Source organism: Epinephelus moara, chromosome 22 (genome assembly GCF_006386435.1).
Source record: "Epinephelus moara isolate mb chromosome 22, YSFRI_EMoa_1.0, whole genome shotgun sequence".
Lineage (NCBI taxonomy): Eukaryota > Metazoa > Chordata > Actinopteri > Perciformes > Serranidae > Epinephelus > Epinephelus moara.
The window spans coordinates 21,943,233-21,971,046 of NC_065527.1; the positions used below are offsets into that span (position 1 = coordinate 21,943,233).

Consider the following 27,814-nt stretch of genomic DNA (forward strand, 5'->3'; position numbering starts at 1 on the left):
AGAGACTGAATTTACCTGTTTCTTCTCCACTCTGACACCACGGAGAGCTGCGTCACGTGGTTTACAGGGCGCTTCGAGGAAACTGGACCCACAACATGTGACCACACACTAAAATAGTTTAATATTATCAGCGGCGTTGTGACATGTCAGTGATGGGGATGCACAACACAGATAATAAAATTTGGCAATTGAGGCATATGATGAATTGCATTTATCTGATGAGAAATACATGTATATTACGGAGGAGCCTTGCACTTTACAATATGCACTCATAAACACAGAAAGACTCATCGTTACTGCAGCAAAGGAGACACAACAGGAGGTAACAAAACAGATGAAAAATACTAAATAAAATGAAATACATGAAAGAAACCGCAAAAATGACAATCAAAGCAGGTATACTATAGTAATGGGAATGGTACAAGACTCAATCCCCTACTATAGAACAATGGTTGGAAATTATAAGAGCGATTTGTACCATGGAGAAAATGTTTTTGTTTGTAAATGGAACTAAAACTCAATAAACATGAAAGTATAAAAAGGCAATATACAGTATGTTGACAATACATTATAATGCAAGGCATAATAAAATTAATTATGCAAATATATTGTGCAATTTAGAAGTCTTCACTGAGGTTAAGACTAGTTAAGGGTCCTAAACAGGTAGTCGTGCTGCAGGACAGGTGCTACAAGTGTGTAAATAATAAATACAATATATATATATATCAAAATATAGTACAATATACAGGGGTGTTTAGTTTATGCAATATGTATACACTCACTGTACTATAATAATAAAATGATGTTAAATTTAGATGTATAATATAATCTAAAATGCAAGAAAATAGGTATTTAATTTTAATTTAATGGAATAATTCTGTATAATATAGTGTTAAATACTACTACTTCTACTACCACTAGTATTAACATAGTAATGTAATATATATAATTCAGTAAAAAGTGTCATTATATTGTGCTTGTTTCAACACACATTAAAAATAATTTTCCAAAGTTATCCTTAATGTTTTGTACAAAATTAAACCTCATACAAAATATACATGGGCCAGTACAAAACACACAGCAGAAGGTTTTAGTGCCTTTTGAATTTTTTTGACAAAACAAAACATTAGATTTTTATGTTGTACAAAGTGTTAATTAAACTAATGTACTGGAAGGTTGTTTGACCTGACTGGTCCTACGTACACAGTTATTACGGTAATCCGGAGCGTCGTAAATCAGCTGTTACTGTCGCACACACTTCCTCTAGCTGGCACCACCATGGCTAGCGCAAGCTAAATTGCGTACTTCACGTACAATGTCGTTAGACATAAAGAGGAGTGTTAGTGCGGTCGCTACATAGTTTTTTTTTTTTTTAAACATCCTTCCAAAGCTTATACGCAATTTTTCAACTGTGCAGCAGTGGCTATTCTTTTCAGAAATGGACAACCGACTGTTAGCTACCAAGCTAATGTAGCAACATAACGTTCAGATTCATTGCTAGCTAAGTTAGCTAGTCGACCTGAGGATATACTGTACACGCTGACAGATAACATGGCAGAGTCATCGCCGTTATCAGGGGTTAATGTTGTCCTGGTTATGGCCTATGGAAGCTTGGTACGTGGGTTTCAGTTTTGGTTGCTAGCTTATGTGATGTAGCATATGTGATGATGCTGGAGTTATGACCCTGTCCTGCCATGTTTGGTTTGTGTGCAGGTGTTTGTGCTTCTGTTTATCTTCGTCAAAAGGCAGATCATGCGTTTTGCAATGAGATCCCGCCGAGGACCCCATGCTCCTATTGGCCACAATGCACCCAAGGTACAGTTGATCCCCTCCTGTATAAGCACGTGTGTTGTCAAGAGAATAATTGCATATGCAGCGTCTGCTGTTGGTGCAAGAGTTCATGTGTCTCTGTATTTTCCTCATGAATTGATAAACAGGGTTTGAGGGAGGAAATTGACTCCAGACTGTCGAAGGTCCAGGACATCCGCTTCGAACCTCGTCTCCTATCAGAGGACGACGATAGGCTGAAGCAAGGATCACAGATCAGTCAGTCACTTTTTCAACTCATCTTGTTTCCATCTGAATCCACTTGCATTTTGTCCCTTTTTGTCGTAATGTAACAAAAACCTGTTTGTATTTCAAAGGTTGCTACAACTACCTGTACAGGATGAAAGCTCTGGATGCCATCCGTGACTCAGGTGAGAGATTAAATTTGATGCTCAGATTACTGATCCTGCAGGTACATGCATTACTCTTCGCATCGTTTCATCACATAAGTCATTAGTCTCACACACATTACCATTGCCATTTCTTGAATTAATTTCACTCTCACCTCTTACGGAGATGCAGCAGTTCAAGCAGCTTTTCATCTGTTTATCTTTTTACATATTTGAACTACACCCATTTTCAAAGTTCTGGTCTAAAACAGTCCAAAAATATTAGTAAACATGAACAACTCTCTCCCAAATCCCCAAACTTGGGTGCTAAAACTCAAATTTGTAATGTCATTGGGTATAAAGTCTGGAGCTGCTCCATAGACAGTGACTTAGGAAGATGTTATAGATGAAACAGAGAGCAACCAGGGGAATGCTCTGAGTATATGGGTACATTTATACATCAGTGGGTCCACACCACCAGGCTCCCATTCATTGTCTGAGGAGCAGCTCCAGACTTTATACTTGATGACATCACAAATTTGAGACTTATTTCTCTGGTTTCTGGCTTTGAGGGAGAGTAGCTCATGTTCAGAAATATTGATTGAACTTTGATTGAACCATAATTTAGGTGATGCTCCACTTTAAGTCTTTTGTTTTTGTAGTTGCTCTGTGAGTTCACCAAATCATGTTTTTTGTAGTGACCTAGTTTCGCCCATGGGCAATATTGAAGTGTTTACCCCTCTGACCTTCATTTCTTGTTCCTTCCTGTTTGGACCTCAGGAATTCCTCTGCAGGAGATAAGCCGCTGTCCCAGCGCGTTTACTGGACGCAGCTTCAGGAACTGGCTGCTGGAGTTGCGCAACTCCCACTCTCTGATCAAAAGCAGCCGCAGCGCACTTATTGACCGTTTACTTGAAGGCTATGATAGCGCTCGCCACGGGACAGGGGTGTGTACAAATGTTTTTGTGTGTGACTGATGGGTGATGGAAGGAAAATGTGACTGATGGGTGATGAAAGGAATATAATGCTCTTAACAATCATGTTGTTGCATCTTACTGATTGGGTGTTAACTCTTTGTTTCAGGTGTTTGGGGAAGCTGAGTTTCTTGATTACCAGCGGGCTCTCAACGAACTGGCTGATGTGTAAGTGCTTTTATGCTGGTCCAGACTTGACATTGTTGGTCTTGTTACATTGTTGAAGCATGTTTTCCAATCCTCCACTCAGAGGGCAAAGCATAGTGCATGCTTTGCACACTGCACATGTTGACTTTTAATTGATGGGACTTTCCAGTGTAAAATATTGCCAAATTGCTAACGGCTAACATTATTTTCTTGGAAATCAGTTTTTCTTTGCTGCTTCAAAACAGTAGTTGCCAGTGGCTGCACAGCACACCTTGCTGTTTAGGCTACTAAAGAATTGGTTCCCATGAAAACTGCAGATTTATCCAGGTGTGAATCTACATTTAAGTTTATTAATAAATTATGTAGTGTTGGATCAGTGCAGAGACACACGTACTGGTTGATACCTGCTCCAGCATTTTAGGCAGTATTGGAGGCATTTCTTTTTCTTTTAAGATATTTTTTGGGGCATTTTTAGCCTTTAATGGATAGGACTGACAAGCGTGAAAGGGGGAGAGAGAGAAGGAGTGACATGCAGCAAAGGGCCACAGGCTGGAGTCAAACCCAGGCTGCTGCGGCAACAGCCTTGTACATGGGGCACCTGCTCTACCGCTAAGCCACCAACGCCCCATATTGGAGGCATTTCTGATACTGGTATCAGAACAGCTCTTTCACATGTAATCCTTTCCACAGTTTTCGGCACAAAAAATTACCTATTGTAAAAAAAAGTTTTGAATGCAGTTTCCACTAATTTGATGTTAACGGGAGGTTTCATGCTGTAGTGTGGCCCATCGCCTTTAGAGCACATACGTTTATCCACTATGAGCATAATCATACATAAAATAGAGGAGATCTGCAGCTGTATTCTTACACTTATCTTATGATTTCAGCTCATGAGTCTTTTTTAATGAACACTTTTATTACAGTAACAGTTAATGCTGCTATTTCATTACTAATATCCATAAATATTATGTTCACTAGTATCACTAATATACTTGTGCAATGCCATCCATCTTACATAGTAAACCGTATTGCATATTTAACTCCTTTTCTCTGCCTCCGTTTCTCCTCCCCTCCCTCAGGGTGAAAGCCTACTCCAGCACCACCAGCCTGGACCAGCATCACCAGTCGGCAGCCAAGGACCTAACAGGCTCTCCTGTCCGGAGCACTCCCTCCACCATCCAGGTCACCTACCTGCCCTCCACTGGCCAGCGCAGCAAGAGGCCCAAACACTTTCTGGAGCTCAAGAGTTTCAAAGACAACTACAACACGCTGGAGAGCACGCTGTGAGAGACTGCTGCTATGGACCGACTGGCACAAAATGTGTGTGTGATGTGTGTGAGTGCAAAATGGTTACACAGAGTACCAGCAAAAGAAAAGTTGTAAGATTTTGATTGTTTTCAAGCTGAGCTTTAAAATTGTACAAATTCAGTTGGGAAAGCTTCTCCCTAAAGTCAGTTACAGAACATTTTCAGGTTATCTCATTATGTAGATTAGTGGTTTTCAAATTGTGGAGTGGGGGACATAAACTTTTTCGGCTTCTGAAGGGAGGGGTATAACAGAAAAAGTTTGAGAACCACTGATGTAGAAAAAGAAATGTCTCATTTTATAACAGTTGTTAAAATCTTGCAGTCACAAGATTTATTCTGTCATATTGGTGAAACTTTTATGTGCACATGTTACACTCAGCGCCTTTGTTCTTATGTTGGACCTGATGAGTGTGTTCAGAGGACGAATATGATTGTAGCCAACCTGGCAAACTGCAAAGTTCATGGCAAATCACCTGCATTTGTTTTTATTTTTCCCAAAAGTCCAAATGTAAATAAGAGTGCACCTTTTGATTTACTGTTTGTACAGATGTAAGATATTTATACAGCCATTGATAACTTATTTAATTAATATCGTGTGATTTGTATTTATGTGAGCTTGTAGATTTTTGTGGCGTGAGATAAAAGCTTTTCAACCCACTTCTTCGCATTCAGAGTCTTTATTATCTCCACTAGGTGGCGGTACAGGGTTATGGAGTTAAAATGCAACAGCAGAGAGGATAAAAGCAAGAACAAGTGAAACTACAGATACAACAAATGACTCAGATAAACCAGGTATTTCATTTTATGAAACATGATGTGACAGTCTACAACAAAATAACAGACACAACTATAACTTATCTATCTACAGTGTTCACAGTAAATGTATACTCAGTTTATAAAACTGTACATCCTGGATTGCAACAGAAAGTATTTTACAGAGAGGGAAAAAACAGCATACAAACAATGCATAGTTATTTCAGTAAGTTTAACAGTTAAATCAGAGTTGTTATTAAATATGAAACCTTTTAGCACAGAACAGGATATGTAGTGAGGGTGTTGAGGCAGCACTTGGCAGCATAGATAATAATTAAAATGTTAGTTAACTAGCCAATATCTCTACAAGTAGCATCTAATGAGTATTTTCCAGCATAACTAAAAAGGTCAAAATTCTATAAAATATAATATGTGACCCACTCTGTCAGAGAACTACATTTAAGTTAAACATAAATCATATTTAAATATTGACGTTGCCAGCTACAGGCCTGCCATTGGCAATGTGGTGCAAAGCACGGAGGAATCTGACCCTGAACTCGGCTGCTGAGGATTATGGTCAATAGGCTGCTGGACAGTGATACTCAAGTTACGGCCCGTGGTGTAAGATTTTCTAATTTACACTGAAATTTTTTTTTGCACACTGAATGTAAATAAGGTGCCAGAGTGCACAGAAAAGCATCAACGTAGGGCTTGTTTATACAAAAAAAATAAGGGGAGGATCACCCGCACCTTCTGACAGAGGTCTGGGCTAATCATTTTTATATTAATTATAAATGTTTGTTTATTAACTGGCTCCTGGCCCCCTGTCACTTTGCAAAAGTGGCCCCCAGGCAAAGCAACTTGAGTATCACTGCTATAAGATGAAGACGTGCTGAAAACACTCAACACAGTGTGATTACTTGTACATTTGTCCAAATATATGTAAGAGAGAAATACAATACTAACAGCTGTTTTTATTCTTGATCCACCTTTAACACTGACCTGTTCACACATCTCCTTTCTGCATGGGCAAGAAGCAGAGGCGGAAAACTTTACAACGCAGAGAACTTAACTGAACTCTTTCTCCTGCTGCTGTATCGTGAAGACTTGCTGACAAAGTACATACTGCACAGATTTGTGTCTGCGTATGTCATGTAACAAGTTCAGTAAAATTCTTTCCATTGCACAGCCTCCTCCTCGTTTCCTTTTTAGGATTCCTCCTACCACTGGATCCTAGTTTGAATTCCCCTTTCCTTTCCTTTTTTAGATTCTGTTTGACACTGACAGAGGCGGTAAAGGTGCAGAACAGCCTCAAAAGTAACTATGAGGTACTAACAAAGGACCACTGTGCTTTGTCACCATGAGGACTGCTGAGCCAGCCTTTGTTAAAATCACTGCAGACCTATGTTAACATCCTGGCAGGTGGTTAAATATATATATATATTTACACTGTATTTTACTTCTGGTCATCCCTTTGGCTGACACTTCATTCACGACATGATCTCGATGACTTTGATGAACGGGAGGGCCTTGTTGGTCGGTGATGACGGAGTCAGTGTTTTACTGCACAGAGGGAGAAATAAAAATAGAAAAATGAATGTTAAGAAGTTAACATGGACATTTGGCTATAGCATGACTGATGGACAAGATGTCATCTCAGCAGGATGAAATCAGTATCTTAAACCCTATTTGCAGGAGACCAGTATTACCCAGGGACATTTGGTCATTTATAATAATCGCAGAGGTTGTGTGAGATCTTAATCCCATGGGAATCTGCCATGTCTGTTATTTGTCAATTAAAAATTCCACTGCAAATTAAGCACCATATTTTGCCAGACACAGTGGTCATGTAACAATATGAGTCCTGTGCAAATCAGCAAATGCAGGTGATTTGGGGTCATATTTATTCATCTCGCTACACGGTAGGAGGAACTGTTGCAGAGAGAGCAAACTCAAAAAATTTCAAAAGATAAGATAGATGACGTTACAATATGTGGCAGAATCACCTCTGCGTGTTTAACCCACATTTAAAAGAAAAAAGGAAGTTACTGTACATCACTGCAGTGTTTCTTTGTTGTGTGAGTGGAGGTACAAATGATTTAGCACATCAAATCCAGGGGATAATGTCAATAAATGTGCAAATGTGCCACATAAAATACAGACTTAATTTCTAAATCACATAAAGTTCCCTGATAACACTGCTCCCGTGTGAATAGGGCTTTACTGTGAATAATAAATCGAGCAGCTCACCTGTAAACAACCTCTGGCTTGTTCTCGGTGGATGTCAGTGGTGGAGGCTCCTGGCCTGCCAGGAAGTACTCCATGTGGTCATGCATTTCTCTGTTCTGCAGACAGAAAAAAGGTTAAAGGCGTTAAATAATGTGCACAGACAGAATTACAGAACAGTAATATGAAGGTTTTACATGCAGGACAACTTTTCAGCTTTTTCTTGATTGGAAATGTGTGGTGTTTTAAGCCTTAGCACAGGAAGGACAACTAAAAACACACATGATGTACTTTATAAAGATGTCAGAAGAACATGTAATCATAGGAATGATAAATCTAAGTAGCATCAAGCCTTTAGTTATTAATTCAGATTCTGACAGCAGTTACATGAGGCTCCTGACCTCAGCTTCCAGGAAAGCCACCCTCTCCTCCAGATCCCTGATGAATCTCTCTCTCTCTTGAATGACCGTCCGGGAGTTCTGCAGCTGTATCGTACACAAAACAAACAAAACACAAACAAACAATGTGAGAGGATCCGGAGACACGCGGCTCACTTTTCCAACAGGAGCAGATGCAGCATCATTTATTCATGACAAGCGAGTTTTGTGTCACCGCACGTTTCCTCTTGGCTCCACTCCCTCAAATCAATTACGCTTTATGTGTCCACCTCCTCAAAATCTAATTTCCTCGTTAATGGCTTCCTGTGCAGTTGTGGGCACTGGAGAGCTCTTTTGCACTGTGTGTGTATGTGTGTGTGTGTGTGTGTGTGTGTCTGTGTGTGTGTGTGTGCACCTTGTACTGTTAGTCAGTGTGCTTGTGTGCATAAATACCTGTTCGATCATGTGGCGGACCTTCCTCTGCTGACTCTTTAACATGTCATCAAGGTGATGAATCTTTTCCTTCAGGATGGCCACCTCCTTCTCCAGCTCTTCACACCTGCAAACACACGCACACAAAAATAAGCAAACTCTGTCAGCAAACAGCAAATGGATACGTAGAAAGGAGTTCATGTATATGATGATATATTCTCTCATGTTAAAGGATATAAAAGTGGATGAATTCACCTATATTTGCATTTGACATTCAAACAAATAACATTGGGTACAGTATGACTTTTTCCTCATGACTTGGTTTGTTAAAAACAAAAGAATCCAGCCTCTACTTCCTGTTAGGACCAGTGACTGTGTTTTGATTCATCACCTTGTTCCTCATCTCACCTCTGCTCTTTCTCCTCCCCTTCCTCCTTGTCTGCTTTGAGCTGCAGCAGCTCTGCCTCCCCTGCCGCCATCTTGTCTTTGAGGATGCCACTCTCGATCTCCATGCTTTCCAGCAGCCTCTGCAGCTCGTCCACCTGCTGACCCCTCTGCTCCGACTGCTCCTCCGCCTTCTGCAGACGCTCAGACTGCTCAGCAAGACGGACGCTATACTCCTGCGACTCGACCTGTGAGGGGAGCCGCACAGTGAAAACTTGTTGCGGATTTCCTGTGATTAAGTAGTTATGGATGCGCTATTAAAGCCTCTGCACACCCAAACAATTACTGTTTTGTCATTACTCTGCCTGATTAGACCTCGCTCAGGTTGAAGTTGTTAGGTGCAAGCCGACAGTTTAGCCAGATGATCTAAACCACTTCATTTGGAAGTAGAACCAAAAATGAGTGCTCATGAAATGTCGACATAAATCCTATTTGCACAAGAGTAAGTACAGCAGTAAAAGTTAAATCAGGAAAGTCTATAAATGGTAATGGAAGTTTGCAACAGATAGTTTGGTTCATTTAAAATCTCTCTGATCCGCTAACTGCCTGTGTATTCTGAGGCCTTTTTATACTAACTATGTGGCTTTTCCAGGTCCCAGCAATTAAAGGGATAGTTCGGATTTCTTGAAGTGGGGTTGTATGAGGTACTTATCTATAGTCAGTGTGTTACATACAGTGGATGCAGTCTGCACGCCCCCAGTTTGGAGATGCAGGCAGGAATACCACTATGGAAGCTAAGCAATGTACTACTGTGGACCTAGGGGGCAGCAGCTAACTGTACGTTATATTTAGAGTATTTTCATTGCTTTACCCTTATGCAAATAGCATAATAATTAAGCGATGGGAAAGCCGCTAACAGCTTTAGTCCCCAATCTATGCTCTCGTCAAAGCTGCCAGACCCCATTGACGAAAACTGTAATTTTACCTTGCAGAACATGGGAGTTGTTGGTCTACTGCTGCCTCTGTCAGTAAGCTTTTTTTGTGTGTTTTTATGACTTTGGTGAATCTGAGCTGACCCTTTAAAATGCCAAAGTCACACAATAACACAAACAAACTAACCAAGGCAAGGCAGCGGTAGACCAGCAGCTCCTGTGCTCAGCAATGTTTAATTATTGTTTTTCTCAGTGGAGTCTGGCTTTGAAGAGAGTGATATAACAGCTTCAGTTCCCCATCAGAAAGGGTGTTTGACAGCAAGATAAAGTGGTGAAAATATTCAGAATATAGCATTTTGTTGCTGCCCCCGTCCACAGCAGTGCATTGCTTAGCTTCTGTGGCGGTACTCTGTCTGTCTGCTTCTCCAAACTGGGGGTGTGCCGACCGCCATCTACTGTATGTAATACACTGACTATGAATGCATACCTCATACAACCGCACTTCAAAAGATCCAAACTATTCTTTTACCTTTGTGAGTACATTCTATGACTCTTCAGGCCTGTTAGGATGAGACAACTTACAGCTTTAACTTCCTTATTAGCCGTGTCCAAAATTCTTACTACATACTATTTCTAAGCAGGTTTAGTAAGTTAGTGGGGTGACCACGATAAAAAAGTGGCTATATAATTTACGCAACACATTCTGTATGTATACTAAAACTGAAAAACATTTAATCTATTTGTAGATGGTGGTGAAAAAGATCAAAGAACATCTCAAAAGACAAAAAAAGATGTGTTTAGTGTAAAGTCTAAAGTGTTGAAATATTTGCTCTGTTTCTTTTTTATGTTGTCTGAATCACAACCTAAATGTATTTGCTGTTGACGTGTAATTAAGATGAATAAAAATGTTGTGATAAGTTTGGGTTCAAGCTATGTGACTGGTTTATGTATCTGTCAGCCGAACCAATATAACTGTGTTGATGCCACTGACAGTAAAAGGATTTTAGTACAAGATCACAGGGACAGTACTTGACAGATCAGCCTATGGTAAGCCTGTGAGTATTGTCCCTACATGACCTGACAGATGAATGTGCTGTAGAGCAAAGACCCAAACAGTGGGTGATCACAGGATGAGGGATGGAATCCAGAGATGAGACTGGCAGATAATGAGGATGATTAAAGGAACAAGACAGCAGCAGAGGAGTGAGTCATAGCTGCAGACAGGAAATCGTGTCATGTAACTGATCTCGTGAGACAGACCTGCAGTCTCTCCCTCTCCTCATGATGCCTCTTCTCCATCTCCTTCAGCTGCGCGTACAGACGCCTGGTCGCCTCCCTGAGCCTCGCGCTCTCCTCCTGATTATCCCCGACCTGAGAGTGCAGGCAGACAGAAAGTGACAAGCTTAATTAGGCGTAATCTGGCAAACTGCTTGAACCTGGGGGCAAGGCAGGAGCTAACAAACAGATAGGAGTGGCTGCTGATAGGCTATTTGAGAAGTGTTTAAAAGGTTGTTTGCCCCAGCCTGAGGTAACAAAAGCATTTAGACAAGTAGCTGCACGTGTGTTGAATTGTGCAGAGATAACATTTTATCTCGGGGCTTGTCCTTCAGGTGGACAAAATAGCTTTTCCACACAAACAATGCACTTTACATTTAGAAAGGAGGGCGGTGTAAATTGACTCTAGGTTACCTACATACCACATGTACAGGTCACTGGGTATGGACAGCCACAGCACCTCCCTGCTCTGACTCTACTTCTCTGGGAGATAATGGTGTTGTGTTACAGGAGATGCTGTGATGTGCTGAGTTGAGAATAATGCATGGAAATACAATATTGTGTGTGTGTGTGTGGGGGGGGGCGGGGGGGGGGGGGGGGGGGGGCGGGGCAGTGTGTGCGTGTGTGCACCATTACTCAGAGTGTAAGTGAGCTCCTGTGCTGTGTGTGTGGTAAGCTTTGTTATCAGCTCCAGAGTCTGGCACCATTTTCTCTGGAGCAGCAGGCAGTTGGAGAGCGTGAGTGGGAAACAGCTGGAGGGCCAGACATTTCTTTTCCATAATGAATGTAATGCCTGTCGTTTAAATACAAATTTAAATGCATTCAAACTAGTTTCAGCTGAAATTGGTTCCTGCCATTCCCCATGGTTCATTCATATTAAACTGATGAATAATGAGATCATAAAAGCCGCAGCAAACGCTCCTCTGAAGACGTTAGAGAAGGCTGATTGTGATTAGCTTACTTGAGCGTCTGACTCAGTGGGAACAGCGTTTCCATTGCTGAGATCTCGCTGGCTGTTGGGCACGTTGACTCTGAAGCCATTGACTGGAAACTGAAGAGGAGAGCAGCGGCTGGTTAGTGGAGTTAGTGCTTTGTTTCTTCTTTTGCTCATTAAATGCACAAATACTGGATGGTGGCTGACAGATACTGTATATCTGTGCTGCAACTTAAGAAAACAGCAGCGGATGAAGGAAGGGATCTTCAGCTACTGTTGTGATGCATTGTTAAAGTGTTGTTGTTAAAGCCAACAAGCCCAAGCACGTCTACAGTGAGTTAAAGGTTTTGCTGCACGGTCACTAACAAAGACTCTACAGCGTCCATGTATTATCCTGGTTCTGGCTTTGTTTGACTACCTTTCTGCTAAAATTAGGATCCAATTTAAAAAACTTAGAATTACTTTTAAGCCCTTATTCACTTTGGCTAAACAGCATCTCAGCCTCGATTTGTTCTGATGATTTCAGAGTTTTTGCTTGTCTCATCAATCTTTTTGTAACTGTGGACCACTTTGTGACAATAATTTAATTGGTGTCTGAAAAAGTTCATGAATTAAAGTGGAAACAGATACGTTTCATAACATCAACTTGTCATTATGACGTAAATGTTGACTGCACGGTGTATTGGCTGTAGAAAATGACACCATCAGTGTTTAGACTGCTTCCCCATAAGCCTCCCTTTCAATACGCAATTCTGATCTATTGGGAAAATGAAGGCTTGATTTACAGCACAAAGAAAGTGCTTCAAACATTGCACAACCAAAACAGGAAGAGGATAGCACTTTTGTTTTCCCCCGTAGTAGCTATCGGAAGCTAACCCTACCAAAACAGCATCAGTGTAAGTTATCTGTAGCAGAAATGGTGGAAGTGAAGCGTGGAAAACAAAATGTAGTGTGTCCTGCTACGTTGGTAGTTGCTGTGCTCTGAGGAAAACAGTAGCACCAACAATAATACAGCTTGGAAATGCTAATGGGGTAAAGTTGAAAAGTTGTCTGTTTCCACTTTAGTAAATATGGAAACTCCAGACCATCTTGCAATTGCATCATACCAGCTATGACGCTAATCCACGACTTAAAAGAAAAGTGGGGGCGCAAAGTAGGGTTGTAGCGATCCCTTCCCTTCTTCCTACCCCCTTAAATCTGGCAACCTTGCCTGGACCAGACCAGATCTCTGAACTCAGCTTTAATTGGGAACTCAGCTACACACCTATAAAGTTTCGTGACTGCATCTTGCACGGTTGTGACACTATCAGAATCTGTCCACAGACAGACAGACAGATGTATCACATGGCAAAAAACTCAAAACTGCCTCTGTGGTCGTTCCCGTTCTCCAAGGCCACATCTTGCCATGATGACACACACACACAGACTCACAAGGTCAAAACAATACCTGCCCTGCTGTCACTGCTGGTAATAATCTTTAGTTAGTTAGTTTCACGCCTAACAGAGTTCACTTCATGGTAGCTAAGAGAACTCAACACAACAACTCAAGAAAACATAAGCAAAATATACACATAAAAGGAAAAATGTGAATTTTCTCTTCATTAACAGAATAATTATTAGTCTAATTGTTTCAGCACCACATTCAGAAAAACATCACACAGAGGGTGTTTACCTTGTTGTTGTTAGTGTTCTGCCTGGCTGCCATCTGCTCTCTCAGAGTCTTCAGACAGTACCTCACCTAGAGACAAAAGCACATCAAACACATTTAAAACATGTGGTCTAAGTAGAAACTATTACCACTATACGTTTCCCCTTATTCTCCCCAGCAATACACACACTCTGATGTTTCCACTTGTGGTTAAATGTTGACTCATTGTCTAAATGTGGTGGAGGGAAGTGTTGCTCAGCTCAGCTCTGTCTGTCGCACACTAACCTCCTGAATCTGGGATACCTCGTCCGTCAGCATCTTGACACTCTCGGCTGTCTCTGGACGGGCTTCAAGATAAACCTGGATACCACAATGACAGGAGAGTGTTAAATAATACGGGCGAGCACACACATATTTTCAATAAGCATGAAAAGGTGGACTGGCTCATACATGCGTGTGGTTATATAATCAAATATAATTACACTAAAAGAAGCTCACGTACCTTAATGACTTCAACTTCTGTTGGTGTGAGGAGTGCTTCTTCGTGCCCCTGAGGTTTCTGTGGCAGCACAACTGCTATGCTGCTCTCCTGCATTCAGTAAAAAAAAACCCAACATTTTAGTAAATGTTCCATGCTACACTTTCTTCTTTCCTTCAGTAAACGACAGTTTTCCTCTTTGATTTTGTACCTTGTTGCTGTGTTGCTCCGAGGTGCAGTCTGACTGATCCTGATCTTGTAGAGCGAGTCTAAGTCGACTGCATCGGCGGGCCTGAAATGAAAGATAAAAGCAAAAGAGGAACAAGCTGACTAAACGGAGCTGTGGGGATTTTGAGGAAAAACCACCAGTGACGAGAAAGGAGAGGGGCATAAAATGAAAGCGACCAGTGAGAGAGAGGGTGGAGCAGAGAAAAAAAAGGCGTACTTTTGGCCGTAAAACTTCCCCATACTGGAGTTCCTCTGTGGATGCCACATTGTTAGACCTGAAAGCCTAGCAACTCAACACAGAGGAGACATTTCCATTGCATCCCCAGGGCGAAGTCTAGTGACTACGACCAAACATTCCACTCTACTCGCTGGAGAAAATGAAATCAGGCCAGTCCAGTAAGGGACAAAAATACCAACACTCAAACCATCCGTGACTGCTGACTCACTCTCATTTCAAATTTGTTGCCTTAGAAACAAAAACATCATGTGAGAATCTGCAACTTCACTTTAAACACAGCGTTAATAGATAGATTTTACAACAACACCACACTTCTGGAAAAATAACAGATGGTCTGAGTTGTGTTTGACCCACAGGGCTGGGTGTTTGTTCCATTTCTATCTTTACAGCTCCTTTACTTTATGATCATAAGCCGCTTTTGACGGGGTGCCAGCTTCTCCTGTGCTGCTCATTTAATGACATATAATATTTTCCTAATAACATGGAGTGAAGGTTTTCCATGGAAGTGCCTGCTGTTCTACGATAATTATAGCTATTTCGTCTGAGTTCATATTATAATCCAGAGCTACTGATTTATTTCATGTTGTAGAACTTTATCCTGAGCATGGGTGTGAAACTCATTTTAGTTCAGTAATCTCAGGTGGGCCGAACCAGTAAAACCATTGTATAAAAACCTATAAATAACAACACCTCAAAACTTTCCTTTCTTTTGCGTAAAGAAGTAACTTCTGAAAATGTTCATCCATTTAGAAAACAGATGATGAACAGCCTGAGATTTCTTCAGAAAAATAAGTCCAGTTTCAACGATGTGTCTCAGTTTTTCCACATTCAGTCGGTTTACTACTCTCTACATGTACATTTTCCCATACTTTTCCACTCCTGTGTAGCAATGCTGACATCACCTCCTCAAACCAAAGTGGATCTATTGAGGAAGCAGGTTAAGCTATCCCCTGCTTTACCAACAATTCACAAGTCAAATGTTTTGGTTGTGCCTAAAAAACAGGGCTCCACAAATACTGTTTTCAAGATAAAAGTCTGATATAGGTTATTTTGTAATGAACCTGCCAATTGATGTTTAATATTTTTTAAATATGACCACAATAAATATTAATTGTTTTTTCAGAGAGCTGTATTCTGGTCAGGGTGGAAGAGCTGATGAGGCATCGTTTTACATTAAAGGAGGCTGCTCACTGTTAAACTTGCTCCTGAAACGTGACACCTCTTATCCTTCATAAGTGCATCAATATAAGGTGATTGGATTGGACCCATTGGAGGGCCGGTTTTGGGCTGTAGGCCATCCGTTTAGTCAACCTTCACATTATAATTCATTGCTTTTGATTTATTGCATGTTGTAGAGCTTTATCTGTCTCGAGCTTGTAAGATCATCCACTAAAAATGTCCTAATATAGGCATTAACAGAGTACATAACATTCCAAATTAATTAGTAAAGACAGGAAGGTAAAACATGACTCTGGACCCAGCTGAGAACAACAGTCTATCTCAGTCTAAAAATGATTTGACAAGTGACATCACTTGAAAGTCAAATCAAATCCCCTTAAAGTCAGCCGCCCTTTTTGCATTACAAAGCACATTTCCCCTAAAGCAAATGCTTGCTCTAACTATACATAATCCTCCATGGTAACACCCATTTATGTAAACTGAGGTATGACTCCACACAAATTGTGTTGCCTTTTCTCTGAATGTACAATGCAAACAAAACATTTGGCCCTTCGACAAACTCATTTCACTTCAGGTGGAGGATAAAAGACCGGCCACAGGTGAGTTATGTAACACAGTCGATTGTTATCTTATCAGCAACCTGAATTATGCTTAATCCTAGCCTCAATGTGGTGTTATGTGTCGGTACGTACACATCCATGCATGTGTGTGTGCGTGTGTAGCTAATCTGCTGTAGCTGTTGTATGCAGTGAGCCTCCACCCTACAGTACACAAAGTGAAGACTGAACTGATATTATTATATATCATTCAGGCCAGATGCCTCTAAAAACTGTTTTTTAAACTTTATGGCGCTGCTGTCGGTGCTATCATCAGTGGCCTGAATTAAACTTTGTGGGTGCGTCAGCTACAAAGTAAATAAGATAGCAATCAGATCAAAAGCCAAGCTGTGCCTATGGCTCATAATATGACAGCCAAAAGAAAGCAACTGTTTATAGATGTTGGGACTGGGATTATCTTAATTTCTTTGTTGATTTTTTTAGTTTTAGTCTATAAACGTAGATGGGAATAGGAGTCAATCCTCAGAGAAACATCCCAACTTTTATTATGCCATAATATATATTAATAATAAATTCTCAGTGAGTTAAGAGAACTAAAACAGAGGGAGAGTTTGTCTGCAGGTTGTTTTTCATCATTGAATATAGCTGTGGTGCAGTAAGGTGTTTACAGCTAGCGCTCGCTGGTGTCACACCAGTGGAAGCTGTGACTTTGCTCATAAAAAACATGTTTTCCAGGACGGGCTTTTTATTTCCAGTCAGTGAGGTATTTTTACAAGTTTCACAGGCAGGTGATACTTTTGCATGGTGTATAAAATGCAAGAGAAACAGATGTTCCCCTGTGTAAAGTCACGCTAAAGACGCCAGGAATCTTTTTTGTCTGAATTTTACCTGCGTAATATTTGGCATTCACTCCCTTGAAGTACTTAATGTTTGGTCGATGTCACCCAGTAAGCTGCAGAAACATGTTGTCATGCAGCACAGTGATGCTGCACACACAGTGTACTGACTGCATTTAATAATTACACAACTTTAATTGCTCCCTGTGAGAATAACACCCATGGTTACAGTACAGGAATGATAAAGAAGTGCTGACGCATTCTCCACATGCCACAGTCTGTTGTCAGCTTTAAGTGTGAAGACAATGCTGCAATAATAACTTCAACACGCACATGATTTAGTGACACCACATGTGAACCTGACTGTGAGAATCTAGAAAGTATCCACACATGAATAAAACATGAGCGATGGTTTCTTGTAGAAGTTGTTTCACACTTGATAGCGAGGATCATCACCAGACAACAAACATCATTCATTCAGTCACTCCCTTTTTCCTGGGAAAAGCCCTTTACTTAATCTGGATTCCCAGGAACACCCAGGCAGTGCAGTCATCTGGACACACAGTGCCAGTCAGTGACTGAATGTTACAACTCTATGTGACAACCTGGCACAAAAGCAACACCCCACACTGAGGCCCTGATTTATACCTGCAGTCTGACGCACTTTTGTACAGAAGCTTTATGCATTTTATTTGTGAAAAGAAATTCTGCTGTTTTCCTGAAATAACAAGTCATGAGAAAAGCTTTCAAATTTCCATGAAACCTGATGACACATCATGAGGATGTATCATCATGACGTAGAGTTGTGAAAGGTGGTTTCATTTTTCCATAAAAACTTTGCTCATAAATCAGATATAATAATCTTGTTAATTCAGAAAAACTGAGAAAAACATATTTTTCTTATCAAATGAATGCATTACGCTTCCGTACATTTGATATGAGGCACTTAACCATCACGTGATGCCTGGTGCCTGCAGATCATGATGGATTGGGAAACATGCAGAATGGCAACAATATTGTTTTTATTATCTCAATATATCTCACAACTTTTTGTGTAGCAGAACAGGCGAATAAGAATAATAAGAGTAATCATATGGAGCTTTAATGTACGTGTGTGTGTGTGTGTGTGTGTGTGTGTGTACACATACTATACATGTCTGTCTATGAGGCTATGAGTTACTATATAAATTTCTGCTTTAGAGCCCGACTGATACTGGATTTTTAGGGCAGATACCAATACTGATATTAGGAAGAACAAAATCTCGATATAGATACATTGGCCGATATTCTATCCATCCATCCATCTATCCATCTATCTATCTGATGCAGTTATCCCTTAAACATGGTTATCAAACAGTCGTGACAAAGATATGTAATGCCAAAAATGACATCAGTGCACCAACACAGTAAATGTAATTGGGAATTTAATTATTATAAATGACTCCAAGTATGTTTTCTGGAATATGTTGTCTAAAAAACACTTTTCACAGTACATACTGGACAACATCCATCCATCCATTTTCTAACCGCTTATTCTCTTGAGGGTCGCAAGGGTGCTGGAGCCTATCCCAGCTGACATTGGGCGAGAGGCAGGGTACGTCCTGGACAGGTCACCAGACTCTCGCAGGGCTGACACATAGAGACAGACAACCATTCACACTCACATTCACACCGGGCAATTTAGAGTCACCAATTAACCTGCATGTCTTTAGACTGTGGGAGAAAGTCGGAGTACCCAGGGAAAACCCACACTGACACAGGGAGAACATGCAAACTCCTAAATAAATACTGACTAAAATAGATACATGCTGATCATGACAGGATGCATGCTTTTAGATTTTCCTTCTTTGTGTATGTGTCTGTGGTCTGCGTGTGAATAGGTGGAAACAGTTTTATGGTTTTAGAGTGTGTGTGAACATGCCTGTCATAAGTCATGTCGACACATACACAGTAATGTCTGCCTTTAGAACAAAGAAAGGCAACCCAGTACAGGTCACGTGGCTCACACATTCTTGCGTCACTCAACCAGTTCTCTGCTTTGCAAGTCAAACTCAGGCTAAATGGTTTAGCTTGAGTGGCAGATCTTTGTGTGAAATTGCAATGTCCTAAAACCATCAGAGGCGGTGACAGGCAGGCCAACATTTCATTCTGTGATCTGAGGGAGCAACAGCCTGAGGGTTTCACACAGAGGATCGTGGGACAGACACGCCCTGGGAGTTGCTTACTGTACACGGAAACACAATGTTCTGCAGCCAACCACACGCTATCCTTCTGTGTTTCTTGAGAACTGACTCCATGGACATGTTTACATGTTAGACATGTGGCAGACACTCGGCCACAGAGCTTCAAAATAAGCACACCTGAAGGATAAGTTACAGATAACAACATGCCTTTTCATAAAAGTAAATTGAGGGTAATTTAAGGTAGATTTTGGTACTCAGTATGCAAATTAACCCTTAACAGCGCCAAATCTTATGCAGAGTTCAAGATGTTTCATGTGCCGAACTGAATGCCTGGAGGAGTTTCCTCTTTTCCTGGGAAAAACAGCTTCAACACTGTGTTTGAGACAAACAAAAGAAATATGGGAAACCTCAGACTAGGGCTGGGCGATAAGGAGAAAATCAAATATTGGGATATTTTTGACCAAATACCTCCATATTGACATTGCAACAACATTATACTGCAGACAACAATGTTACCCTTGTGAGACCATGTTAAGGTGGTGCAGACACTGAGTGCTGAACACCAAAGCAATCTCTGGTAATCATCTAAGAAAGAATCAGAAAAACAAGAGTCTTACGCACTATTACCTCAAAGTCCTCGACTGTTTATGTTGCATTCAGCGCAGAGGTCAACTGCACCATGACAACAATCACACAACAGTCCAAACCAATGATTACGGATGAAAGAAGTTGATGGGAACCACTCCCACAGAAGAGGCTTGTTAGGTGTCATTACAGGCCAAATAGCCTGTACATGTGATCGTGTTCCAAGGTGAAATTAAACGCTGAATCACTGCATACTTTTGTGGTCCTGGCCTGCCTTATTAACAAATGAGAATCTGTTAACTGTTGTTAGGTCCTGATGTAACAGCTCTTACATTCTTGCACTGACAAGAAAAACAAACTTAAGTCAGAAAACATGTGTGATATGAAGGTTGTTGTGATGAGGGCGTTTTTCTGAGTAAACAGGTTATACCGCCATACTTCCTCGACTTAATACTCCTACTGCTTTGCTCTAATCCATATTTTGACGTGTGCAAACTCACACACTACTGTACATAATGTGATCAGAGCTTTCATCTGGTCTGTGCATTTACAGTGCCATTATATATCTACTCCATCGTTGAGTGCCGCCCCACTAGACTTGTTCATGCAGCTCAGGACATGCTTAATTTCCATTTCTGCAGCACTTCTAGGAAGGGTAACCTCAAATTCACTTAGAGAGCACAAAGGCAGCAAGGTTATTTCAGTGGTATCCCTGGGCTTGTCATATCTCTTATATGATATGAGTGGTATATTTGCATATAAACTCATTTCATAATGAACGTACAAACATCTCCAGGTTGAGGTTTTTAATGAAAATAGCTTATGAGATCATATCAATACCAGTAATTAAGGTGTTGCTCAATTTCAGTTGATTGTTCTCTCTCTAAAGTATAAATCTGCGTTAATCAGATTCTCATGATAAGATAAGATCAAAAGACAAACTTATAGTGAAATACTCCACACGTCTTGCATAAGACTGAAGAAAGCTTTCTACTGGGTAAACCACTCAACATCAAGTTATTTTTTAAAATTATTTTGTTTATAAAGAAACCACTGCTGTTTTATTCAAGCCACGATCACAGTTTTTCACTAAACAATGAATATGGTGCTCGTAACATCTTATTCAACAGATCACTGCAAGTGTGCCCAAATGAGCGTCTCCAGATTGATTTGACATCTCCTGGCGTGAGAGTACACAGAGAGAAAAACAATGCAGAGGCTCAAATGAAGCGTTAAAGTAACCTTGTAAATAATCTGCCACTGGATCTTTTCACAGGTCAGCTCTTTAGCTGAGCAGCAGCAGCGAGCCCCGAGGGAGAGTCTGCTTTCTGTCTCTAGTGTAATGCTTTGGTTATATCAGATAATGGAGCAGTGCTAAAGCTCCTTTACACATTTTTACTACGCTGTAATTCCTGTTTATTGGAGCACCATTACGAAAAGTGCACTAGAGTACAAATCAGTTAAGTACAGAGTAAAGTGTAGACATGAGCAAGAGGTGAGTGTTACAGAAATGGTCATTTGAGGGGTGAAGTGCTCCTTTAAGTGATTATTATATCTGAAAATAGAGGTTGGAAAAAGGTAAGGTCTGCCATTTTGCTTCTACTTATCAAAACACAACTGCTAATTTTAAAATATCTCTGACAGTCAGGAATTCAGGGGATAAAAACCCACTTAAGATCAGATCATCTAAACTGATTTCAACCTTCAGCTGACATGAAAACAGACAGTTACACATCAGTCCAATGTGACTCATGTTTACTAATCCTGAGGTGACATCACTGCTTCTCATCAGTGTCCGAGCTAAAAAGGCGCCCTCGTACCGGTCAGTGACCTCCCACAATCAATACACGACCACTCAAGCCCTGTTATCGAGTTGCAAACTCCTCCATGACTGTTGTTTACTGATTTGGAGATGATGTCACCGCCGACTGATCACTGAGGGACAACAATACATACGTACTAAATCATTCTAACAAGCTGAGAAAGTAGACCAGATCACGATGTGCTCCAACACCAGTATCTACATTCCCATTCCAAGTGCCAACAGAGATCGCAGCAACGTGTGACAACCATCCATCTCTAAGTGCAGTCAAAACAAAGCACAACTACACACACTATGAATGATAACAAAAGTCATAAAACACTTAAAACAACGTGGTAATTTGTTGATCTCAGCATGTCCTGCTCCGATCCCTCACACGTCACACATGTTAATTATAAACTCTTCCCTTCTGTTCAATGCCATTGAGAAAAATGTGTTTGTCATTACATGCTGTATAAAGCTGCTAATTCAATAAAGGTAAATGAATTCCTCTTGTTGTATATGTTAGTTTAACGTAGCCTGCCTCTTTCTGGACTGTGGGATACTAGCTCTCTTTGTTAAGTATGACAAGCTCACAATGAAGACAAACCCAAATGAATCATAAAAACAAACAATTCATAAAGCAGACAAAACTATAACCACAAGTACCACGATGCACTTCACACTGTATGAACCCAAATGCAAACCCTTTACTTTATCTCACAAAGAATCATTCTGGTATCTACCTGGGCAGGAGACGCTGTCGGGGGCTCTTCCCGGTGATGTTCAAGCAGCTGTGATCCAGACTGTCTGTGTCTTTGTGACTAAGAGTGTGGGAAGCCACGGCTGTCTTGCCTTACATGGCTGGGTGAGGCTCCACCAGCTGCCCAACCCTTTTTTTCCTCCAGATTGTTCTCCGGTCGGAGAGCTACAGTGCCAGTCCCGAGGAGGCACATGGCTGTTAGCCTCCCCTGCAGGACTGCAATGCCAAATACACAATGGAAAGAACTGGGGGAACATTTTTTTGATGAGATTATAAACAGTCCTGAACAGAGACGAATGTTAATGGTGAATCTTAAGTGCGTGACAGTTTGAAAACCATCTCTGTAGTTTGATAATCTGACTGAAGAGCCATTTTCTTCACATTTTACTTTAGTTTGCTGAGAAAATTTAAGATAAGGGCAACCATTCCTAGGTCTGGCACCTGTTTTATCTTCATCAAACAGTCCCAATCATTCAGAGTAAATAGGTGACCAGGTTAATCCTTAAGTGTAGCCTAAATGTATGCAAATACACACTAATATTTAACTTACTTTGGACAATAAGTGACCAAGACAAAACCGTAGAATGAAGAAGGCTTCATTTATCTGCCACATGGTGACACTGGTAGGTAGCAGCACTCTGAGGAATGTGTGGTGTGAGTTATGTAAGAAAGATTAATGAAGCGTCTTTATATAACAGTCACTGGCGCGGTGAGTGTGTGCAGTGTAAACAAAACTGTGCAAACAAAAGTCAAATGCCACAGTCCAGATATGTTCAAGCTTGTGTGTGTGTCTCTAGCTACCTTTTAATAATAAGGCATGTGACGATATGAAAATTTCATGTTGTGATCATTCTGGCCAAAATAATTGTGATGAGCGATATTATCCTGATAATTATCAAAATATGCTTAAAACTCTTAGAGTGGCATTAAAGGCCCAGACACACCAAAGCAACATCAAAGAAAAGTGCGTCACCTCAAGTAGCCTCTGTCTCAGACAAAAGTTGCACTTGAACACACCGCAAAGACTACAGCCAATGGCCAAACAGGACGTACGTACTGCACCTGTGTGAGAGGACATAACTCTCCATACCAGCAGGCGATGGTGGTCTGTATTCATCATTTAAAAAGGGAACTAGAAGACCGACAGGACGGATTCAAGATGCTAGTTAGCCAGTTAGCATTTTAACAACACAACCCAGTGTTTAAAGAACAAGGATATTTGCTGTGTGCTAGAGAACAATCACCCAAACTGTTACGATCCCTTTCTGCTACAGAGCTCAATGGCTAAAAAAAATCATCTCATATAACGAGTTTGACTGTAGTCATATGTTTGCTTTCCCTACTTCCGTTTTTCTTCTCATGCACTGAGCCGACCTGCCAATCAGAGTCATTCACTCAACAACAGGTCTCCGATGCCGAATCAACATACTGAATCAACCGAGAAACAGCTGACGGAGGCCGACTAGCGCCAACAGAGCGGAACACACCACAAAAACTAGGGCGACAGATGTTTTCCGATGGCTAACAGTAAACATGGTGTCAGGGCTCTAAAAAAAAGTGAAATCACTTTACTTTGCATTTTGTGAAGAAACAAATATTTTTGTTGGACACACATATTTTAGTTTACATACTTTTTTAATGAAAAACAAACAAACAATCTAATAAAACCTATCTTTGGATATAAAATATGCTAATGATTTATTAAGATCAGTTGTGGTTTTCTTTTAAGTTGGTGTGTATGCAGCGTGTTTTTGCAAGGTCCCTTTTTATTGCTGGTTACCCAGCAGACTGAGTCTCTTTGGGTGCTTCTAACATGATATTTCTGGTTATTCTGATGATGGAAATTAACCACAAACGACTCCTTGGGTTTTTCTCGTGATCCCCAACAAAGTCGTATATTACCCCATCCCTACTTTATACATCAAACCTCTGTCACTGATATTATCTTAAATCTAGTGTTTTTCATCGCCATTTAAACATACAACTATCTAATATAGGGCTGCAACTAATAATCATCACATTACCGTTTTGTCAAGAACTGCAACACTTAAAATAATCATTCCACTAGACGATTAGTCGACTGACTAATCATTTCGCAACTATTTTGATAACCATTCAACCTTTTTTTTTTAATACCAAAATCTCCGGTTCCAGTTTCTCAAATGTAAATATTTTATGGCTTCTTTGTGTTTTATGACAGTTGATTGAAAATCTGTATGTTTTAGACTGTTGGTTGCAGAAAACATTTGAAGACGTCACTTTGGGATTTGTAATTGGAAATTTTTCACAATTTTTCTGACGTTTTATAGACCAAACCATTAACTGACTGATAAAGAAACATGCCCATCATTTCACAGAGCTCATGGGGATGCCTTTAAAATGCTTGTTTTTTAAGACCAACACTCTAAAACCAAAAGATATTCAATTTACAGTAATATAAAGACCAAAAATAGCCAAGTTTGAGAGTTTGGAACAACTGAATGTTGACAGTTTTACTAAAAATGACTTAAAACAGTTAAACAATGACACTTTTTTGTTGAATAAGTTCTATAAATTGACTTATAGTTTCATCACTCGTACTCAAAATGTATAACAATATGTCTCTCACGTGTTTTGCGTGTTTTTTAACACAAAGAGCAGACTTCAAGGTGTGTGCTAAACACCCGTCATCTATCACGCTATTTGTATATATTTATAGTTGCTTGTCCTTTTGTTGATATGTGAGCAGTGCAAACATGCCATTTAACAATGCTGGTGTCACACACAAAGGATCCCTCCTATGTAGCCATGTAAGTATACCCTGGAGTTGACAAAGAACCCACAACAATCCAGCTAAGCTATTTTAATAATATCCTTGCCTGAACCACTCTTGCTCTTCCCTGCGTGTTCCCACACCACGACAGAACACACACTAACTTGATTGCCATTTGCAAAGATAAGAAAAAACCATTAAAGTCGTAAATGTGCTTAAATGGGATGCAGTAGGTTTCCCAGTGGAAACAGTGGTTTGCAGAGCAGGATGTGAACGAGGACAAAGCTCATGTTTACAGTGAGACCACGGGACCCATAAATGCTCCTTCGCCGTCTCCAACAGAGCGTCAGTGCTGTGTAAAATAACCAGTGACTTCATGGTAACAACCTGATCAAGTTAAGTTATTTGTGTAGCACCCTTAATCACCGTTGCAGTCAATAATGAATAAAAAATGATCTTCCCCAAACTGTAAAGCCAGGAAAAGGCCTGAAGATCTGACTCTAATCATTTATTCACTTTTTGTTTTATCACAGTTGGAGCCCATCAAAGCTCGCAGCTGCCAAAAAATGCTTTTGCAACACGTGTTTTAGTCTCGGCATGATTATGTCTTTCTCCTCTTCCTGCCAGATATCTGTATAAACAAAGGATCTGTTCATTCACGCTACCATCCTGATGCACATGTGCCATCATGACACTTATTGACTCAATGGTTTAGGCCTGTGAATGACTTTAACCATGATAAAAAGTTATCTAACGTTAAACCTTTCATTTGATAGTTCTTATTCATGTCACTTTGGTAAATATCCTTAGTATTTACCAAAGTATATTTACTTTGGTAAACACATTACATTTTGGTATTTACAAGAAGTGCATGACAACACTGAAAGAAAGTATGAAAGTGCAGGTTTTGCATAAACTGGATCAAATGTCAGACAGATGTTACTGAAGTAAGATTGATTGCAGAAACAAAACACCATTAGACTGCCAACGAAAACAGGATATTTCTATTCAACATCCCAACCAACAAGTCCTGGCACTTTCTTATTGAGTTCTTCAGAAACATTCCTGAACATCAGGTCAATTATTCTCTCAAATGAGCCTTAATTTAATAAAAGTTCTACAATGGCAAAAAAGTTACAAGTATTTTTAAGCCAGAAAAACATGGCTGCAGGGTACAATAATCTAATTACTTCTATTGACGTTTGAAGTAGGGCGTTCACACTTCACTTGTTTCAACATATCAATTCATTCTCATGTCAAGTTACGGTATTCTGCGGAAGAGCAACCATGAAAGTGTACTGGCTCCAAACTATGTCTGCAAAGGAAAAATGTGGGTTAAAGTTCCAGTGAAAGTGCCATGTACACAGTGACACACACAAGTTAATGATAAGTGATGTGCAACTTATGCAACAAAGTGGCAGCCGTCACGCCTGCTATTTGACCTGCATGAGCATTTGACGATATGAAATGATAGATAACATGCAAGAGGTATTTGTTTTCGTACGTACAATTGAATTTAGCAACCATCTGGCATTACTTTATCTCTCAGACAATAATGTCTACCAAGCACTTGTCTTATGATCGCAGTCATTTGATTTCAGAAAATTACAAGACTTACTGATGTCAGTGTGCAATTAATACCACCACACTGACATACAGCAGCCCAAGGCTTCTATATGTCTATACAGTTACACATAGCTAACACTGGCTGATTACCATGAGCTCAATTTGGCTTTGGGGCAACACACATTCGAGTTAGGGCTCAGCCACACAGTATGTTTGTGTTGTATCTGCATTCACACATGTGAAATGTAACACTATAAATGTGTTACATATGGTGGCTTTGGTGAGTTAAAGGCACATTTTCTTACATTCACAATGTAATCTGACATCATTTGTTTGGTGAAAATGAATATAATTTCTACTTTTCATGTCGCATAATCTCATAAATCTCTCATAAAGGCTGAACATTTTTACAGGTTAAATTTGTATTTTTCTAAATGTTCTTTTTCTGCACAGTTTCACTTTAATATGGTCATATAGGAAACTGAACATTGGCTCAAAAACTCTGTAAAATACAAGAGCCAAACACAACAGTGAGCAAACATCATGTATCACAGCTGTGGCTTGTTACTGCGTTATTCCAGCGGTACCACAGCAAATATAAAATAGGTTTAAGTCACTATAATCATATTAATAAGTACCGAAGACATATGTAAATTAAGTTAAACCTGCCAGAGATTCAACTCTGCCTCTTTAATTAAACATTAAAGTTAGTTTTATCATCACTCACATTAAGTCTGTTGCTCTCCTCTCCATTCCCCGCAGTCCGCGTGTCGCCTTCGCTCATCTTCTCAGTGGAAAGTCACACACATAAACACATAAAAAATGAAAATATATATGAATAAATAGTTGTCGAAAGTTTCTTCTGTTTCCTGTCAGTCAGTGTTGAAAACTTCACATGTCCTCCTCCTCGCAAACAGCCGTTAGCTTGGCTACATAGACACAGAGTGAGGAGATACCTGGAGCCTGTGCTGCTGCGTTCACGGTCTGTCCAGGTAGTGAAGTTGAACCCTGCAGGTCTTCAACATGTCTGCGCCTCATTTAAATGGAATGTGATGAATCATAAATCAGGACGTCGGAGGCAGAAGTCAGTGTGCTCATGTTAT

General features: G+C 40.3%; 3 protein-coding genes across 3 annotated transcripts in view; 1 reads left to right on the forward strand and 2 right to left on the reverse strand.

Annotated features, from left to right (window-relative positions):
• The window catches only part of ubap2l (ubiquitin associated protein 2-like), a 37,024-nt gene extending 36,927 nt beyond the window's left edge, over positions 1–97 (reverse strand). The window contains exon 1 of the mRNA XM_050034156.1: positions 16–97. The gene's annotated coding sequence lies outside the window, so the exon portion shown is untranslated. The remainder of the gene's footprint in view (positions 1–15) is intronic.
• A 1,138-nt stretch (positions 98–1,235) lies between these two features.
• On the forward strand, positions 1,236–5,241 carry LOC126383623 (protein C1orf43 homolog). The gene is made up of 7 exons (XM_050034189.1): positions 1,236–1,614; positions 1,714–1,815; positions 1,938–2,046; positions 2,145–2,198; positions 2,937–3,103; positions 3,240–3,298; positions 4,357–5,241. The coding sequence occupies exons 1-7, from the start codon at positions 1,552–1,554 to the stop codon at positions 4,562–4,564; spliced, it is 762 nt and encodes a 253-aa protein (XP_049890146.1). The 5' UTR covers positions 1,236–1,551; the 3' UTR covers positions 4,565–5,241.
• Positions 5,242–5,370: 129 nt separating this feature from the next.
• On the reverse strand, positions 5,371–27,706 carry tuft1b (tuftelin 1b). Its single transcript, XM_050034173.1, has 12 exons — positions 27,439–27,706; positions 14,235–14,315; positions 14,048–14,134; positions 13,831–13,905; positions 13,570–13,635; positions 11,925–12,014; positions 10,949–11,059; positions 8,781–9,004; positions 8,394–8,499; positions 7,965–8,048; positions 7,588–7,682; positions 5,371–6,900 (listed from the first exon to the last, which is right to left on the reverse strand). The coding sequence occupies exons 1-12, from the start codon at positions 27,493–27,495 to the stop codon at positions 6,828–6,830; spliced, it is 1,149 nt and encodes a 382-aa protein (XP_049890130.1). The 5' UTR covers positions 27,496–27,706; the 3' UTR covers positions 5,371–6,827.
• Between the last annotated feature and the right edge of the window lie 108 nt (positions 27,707–27,814).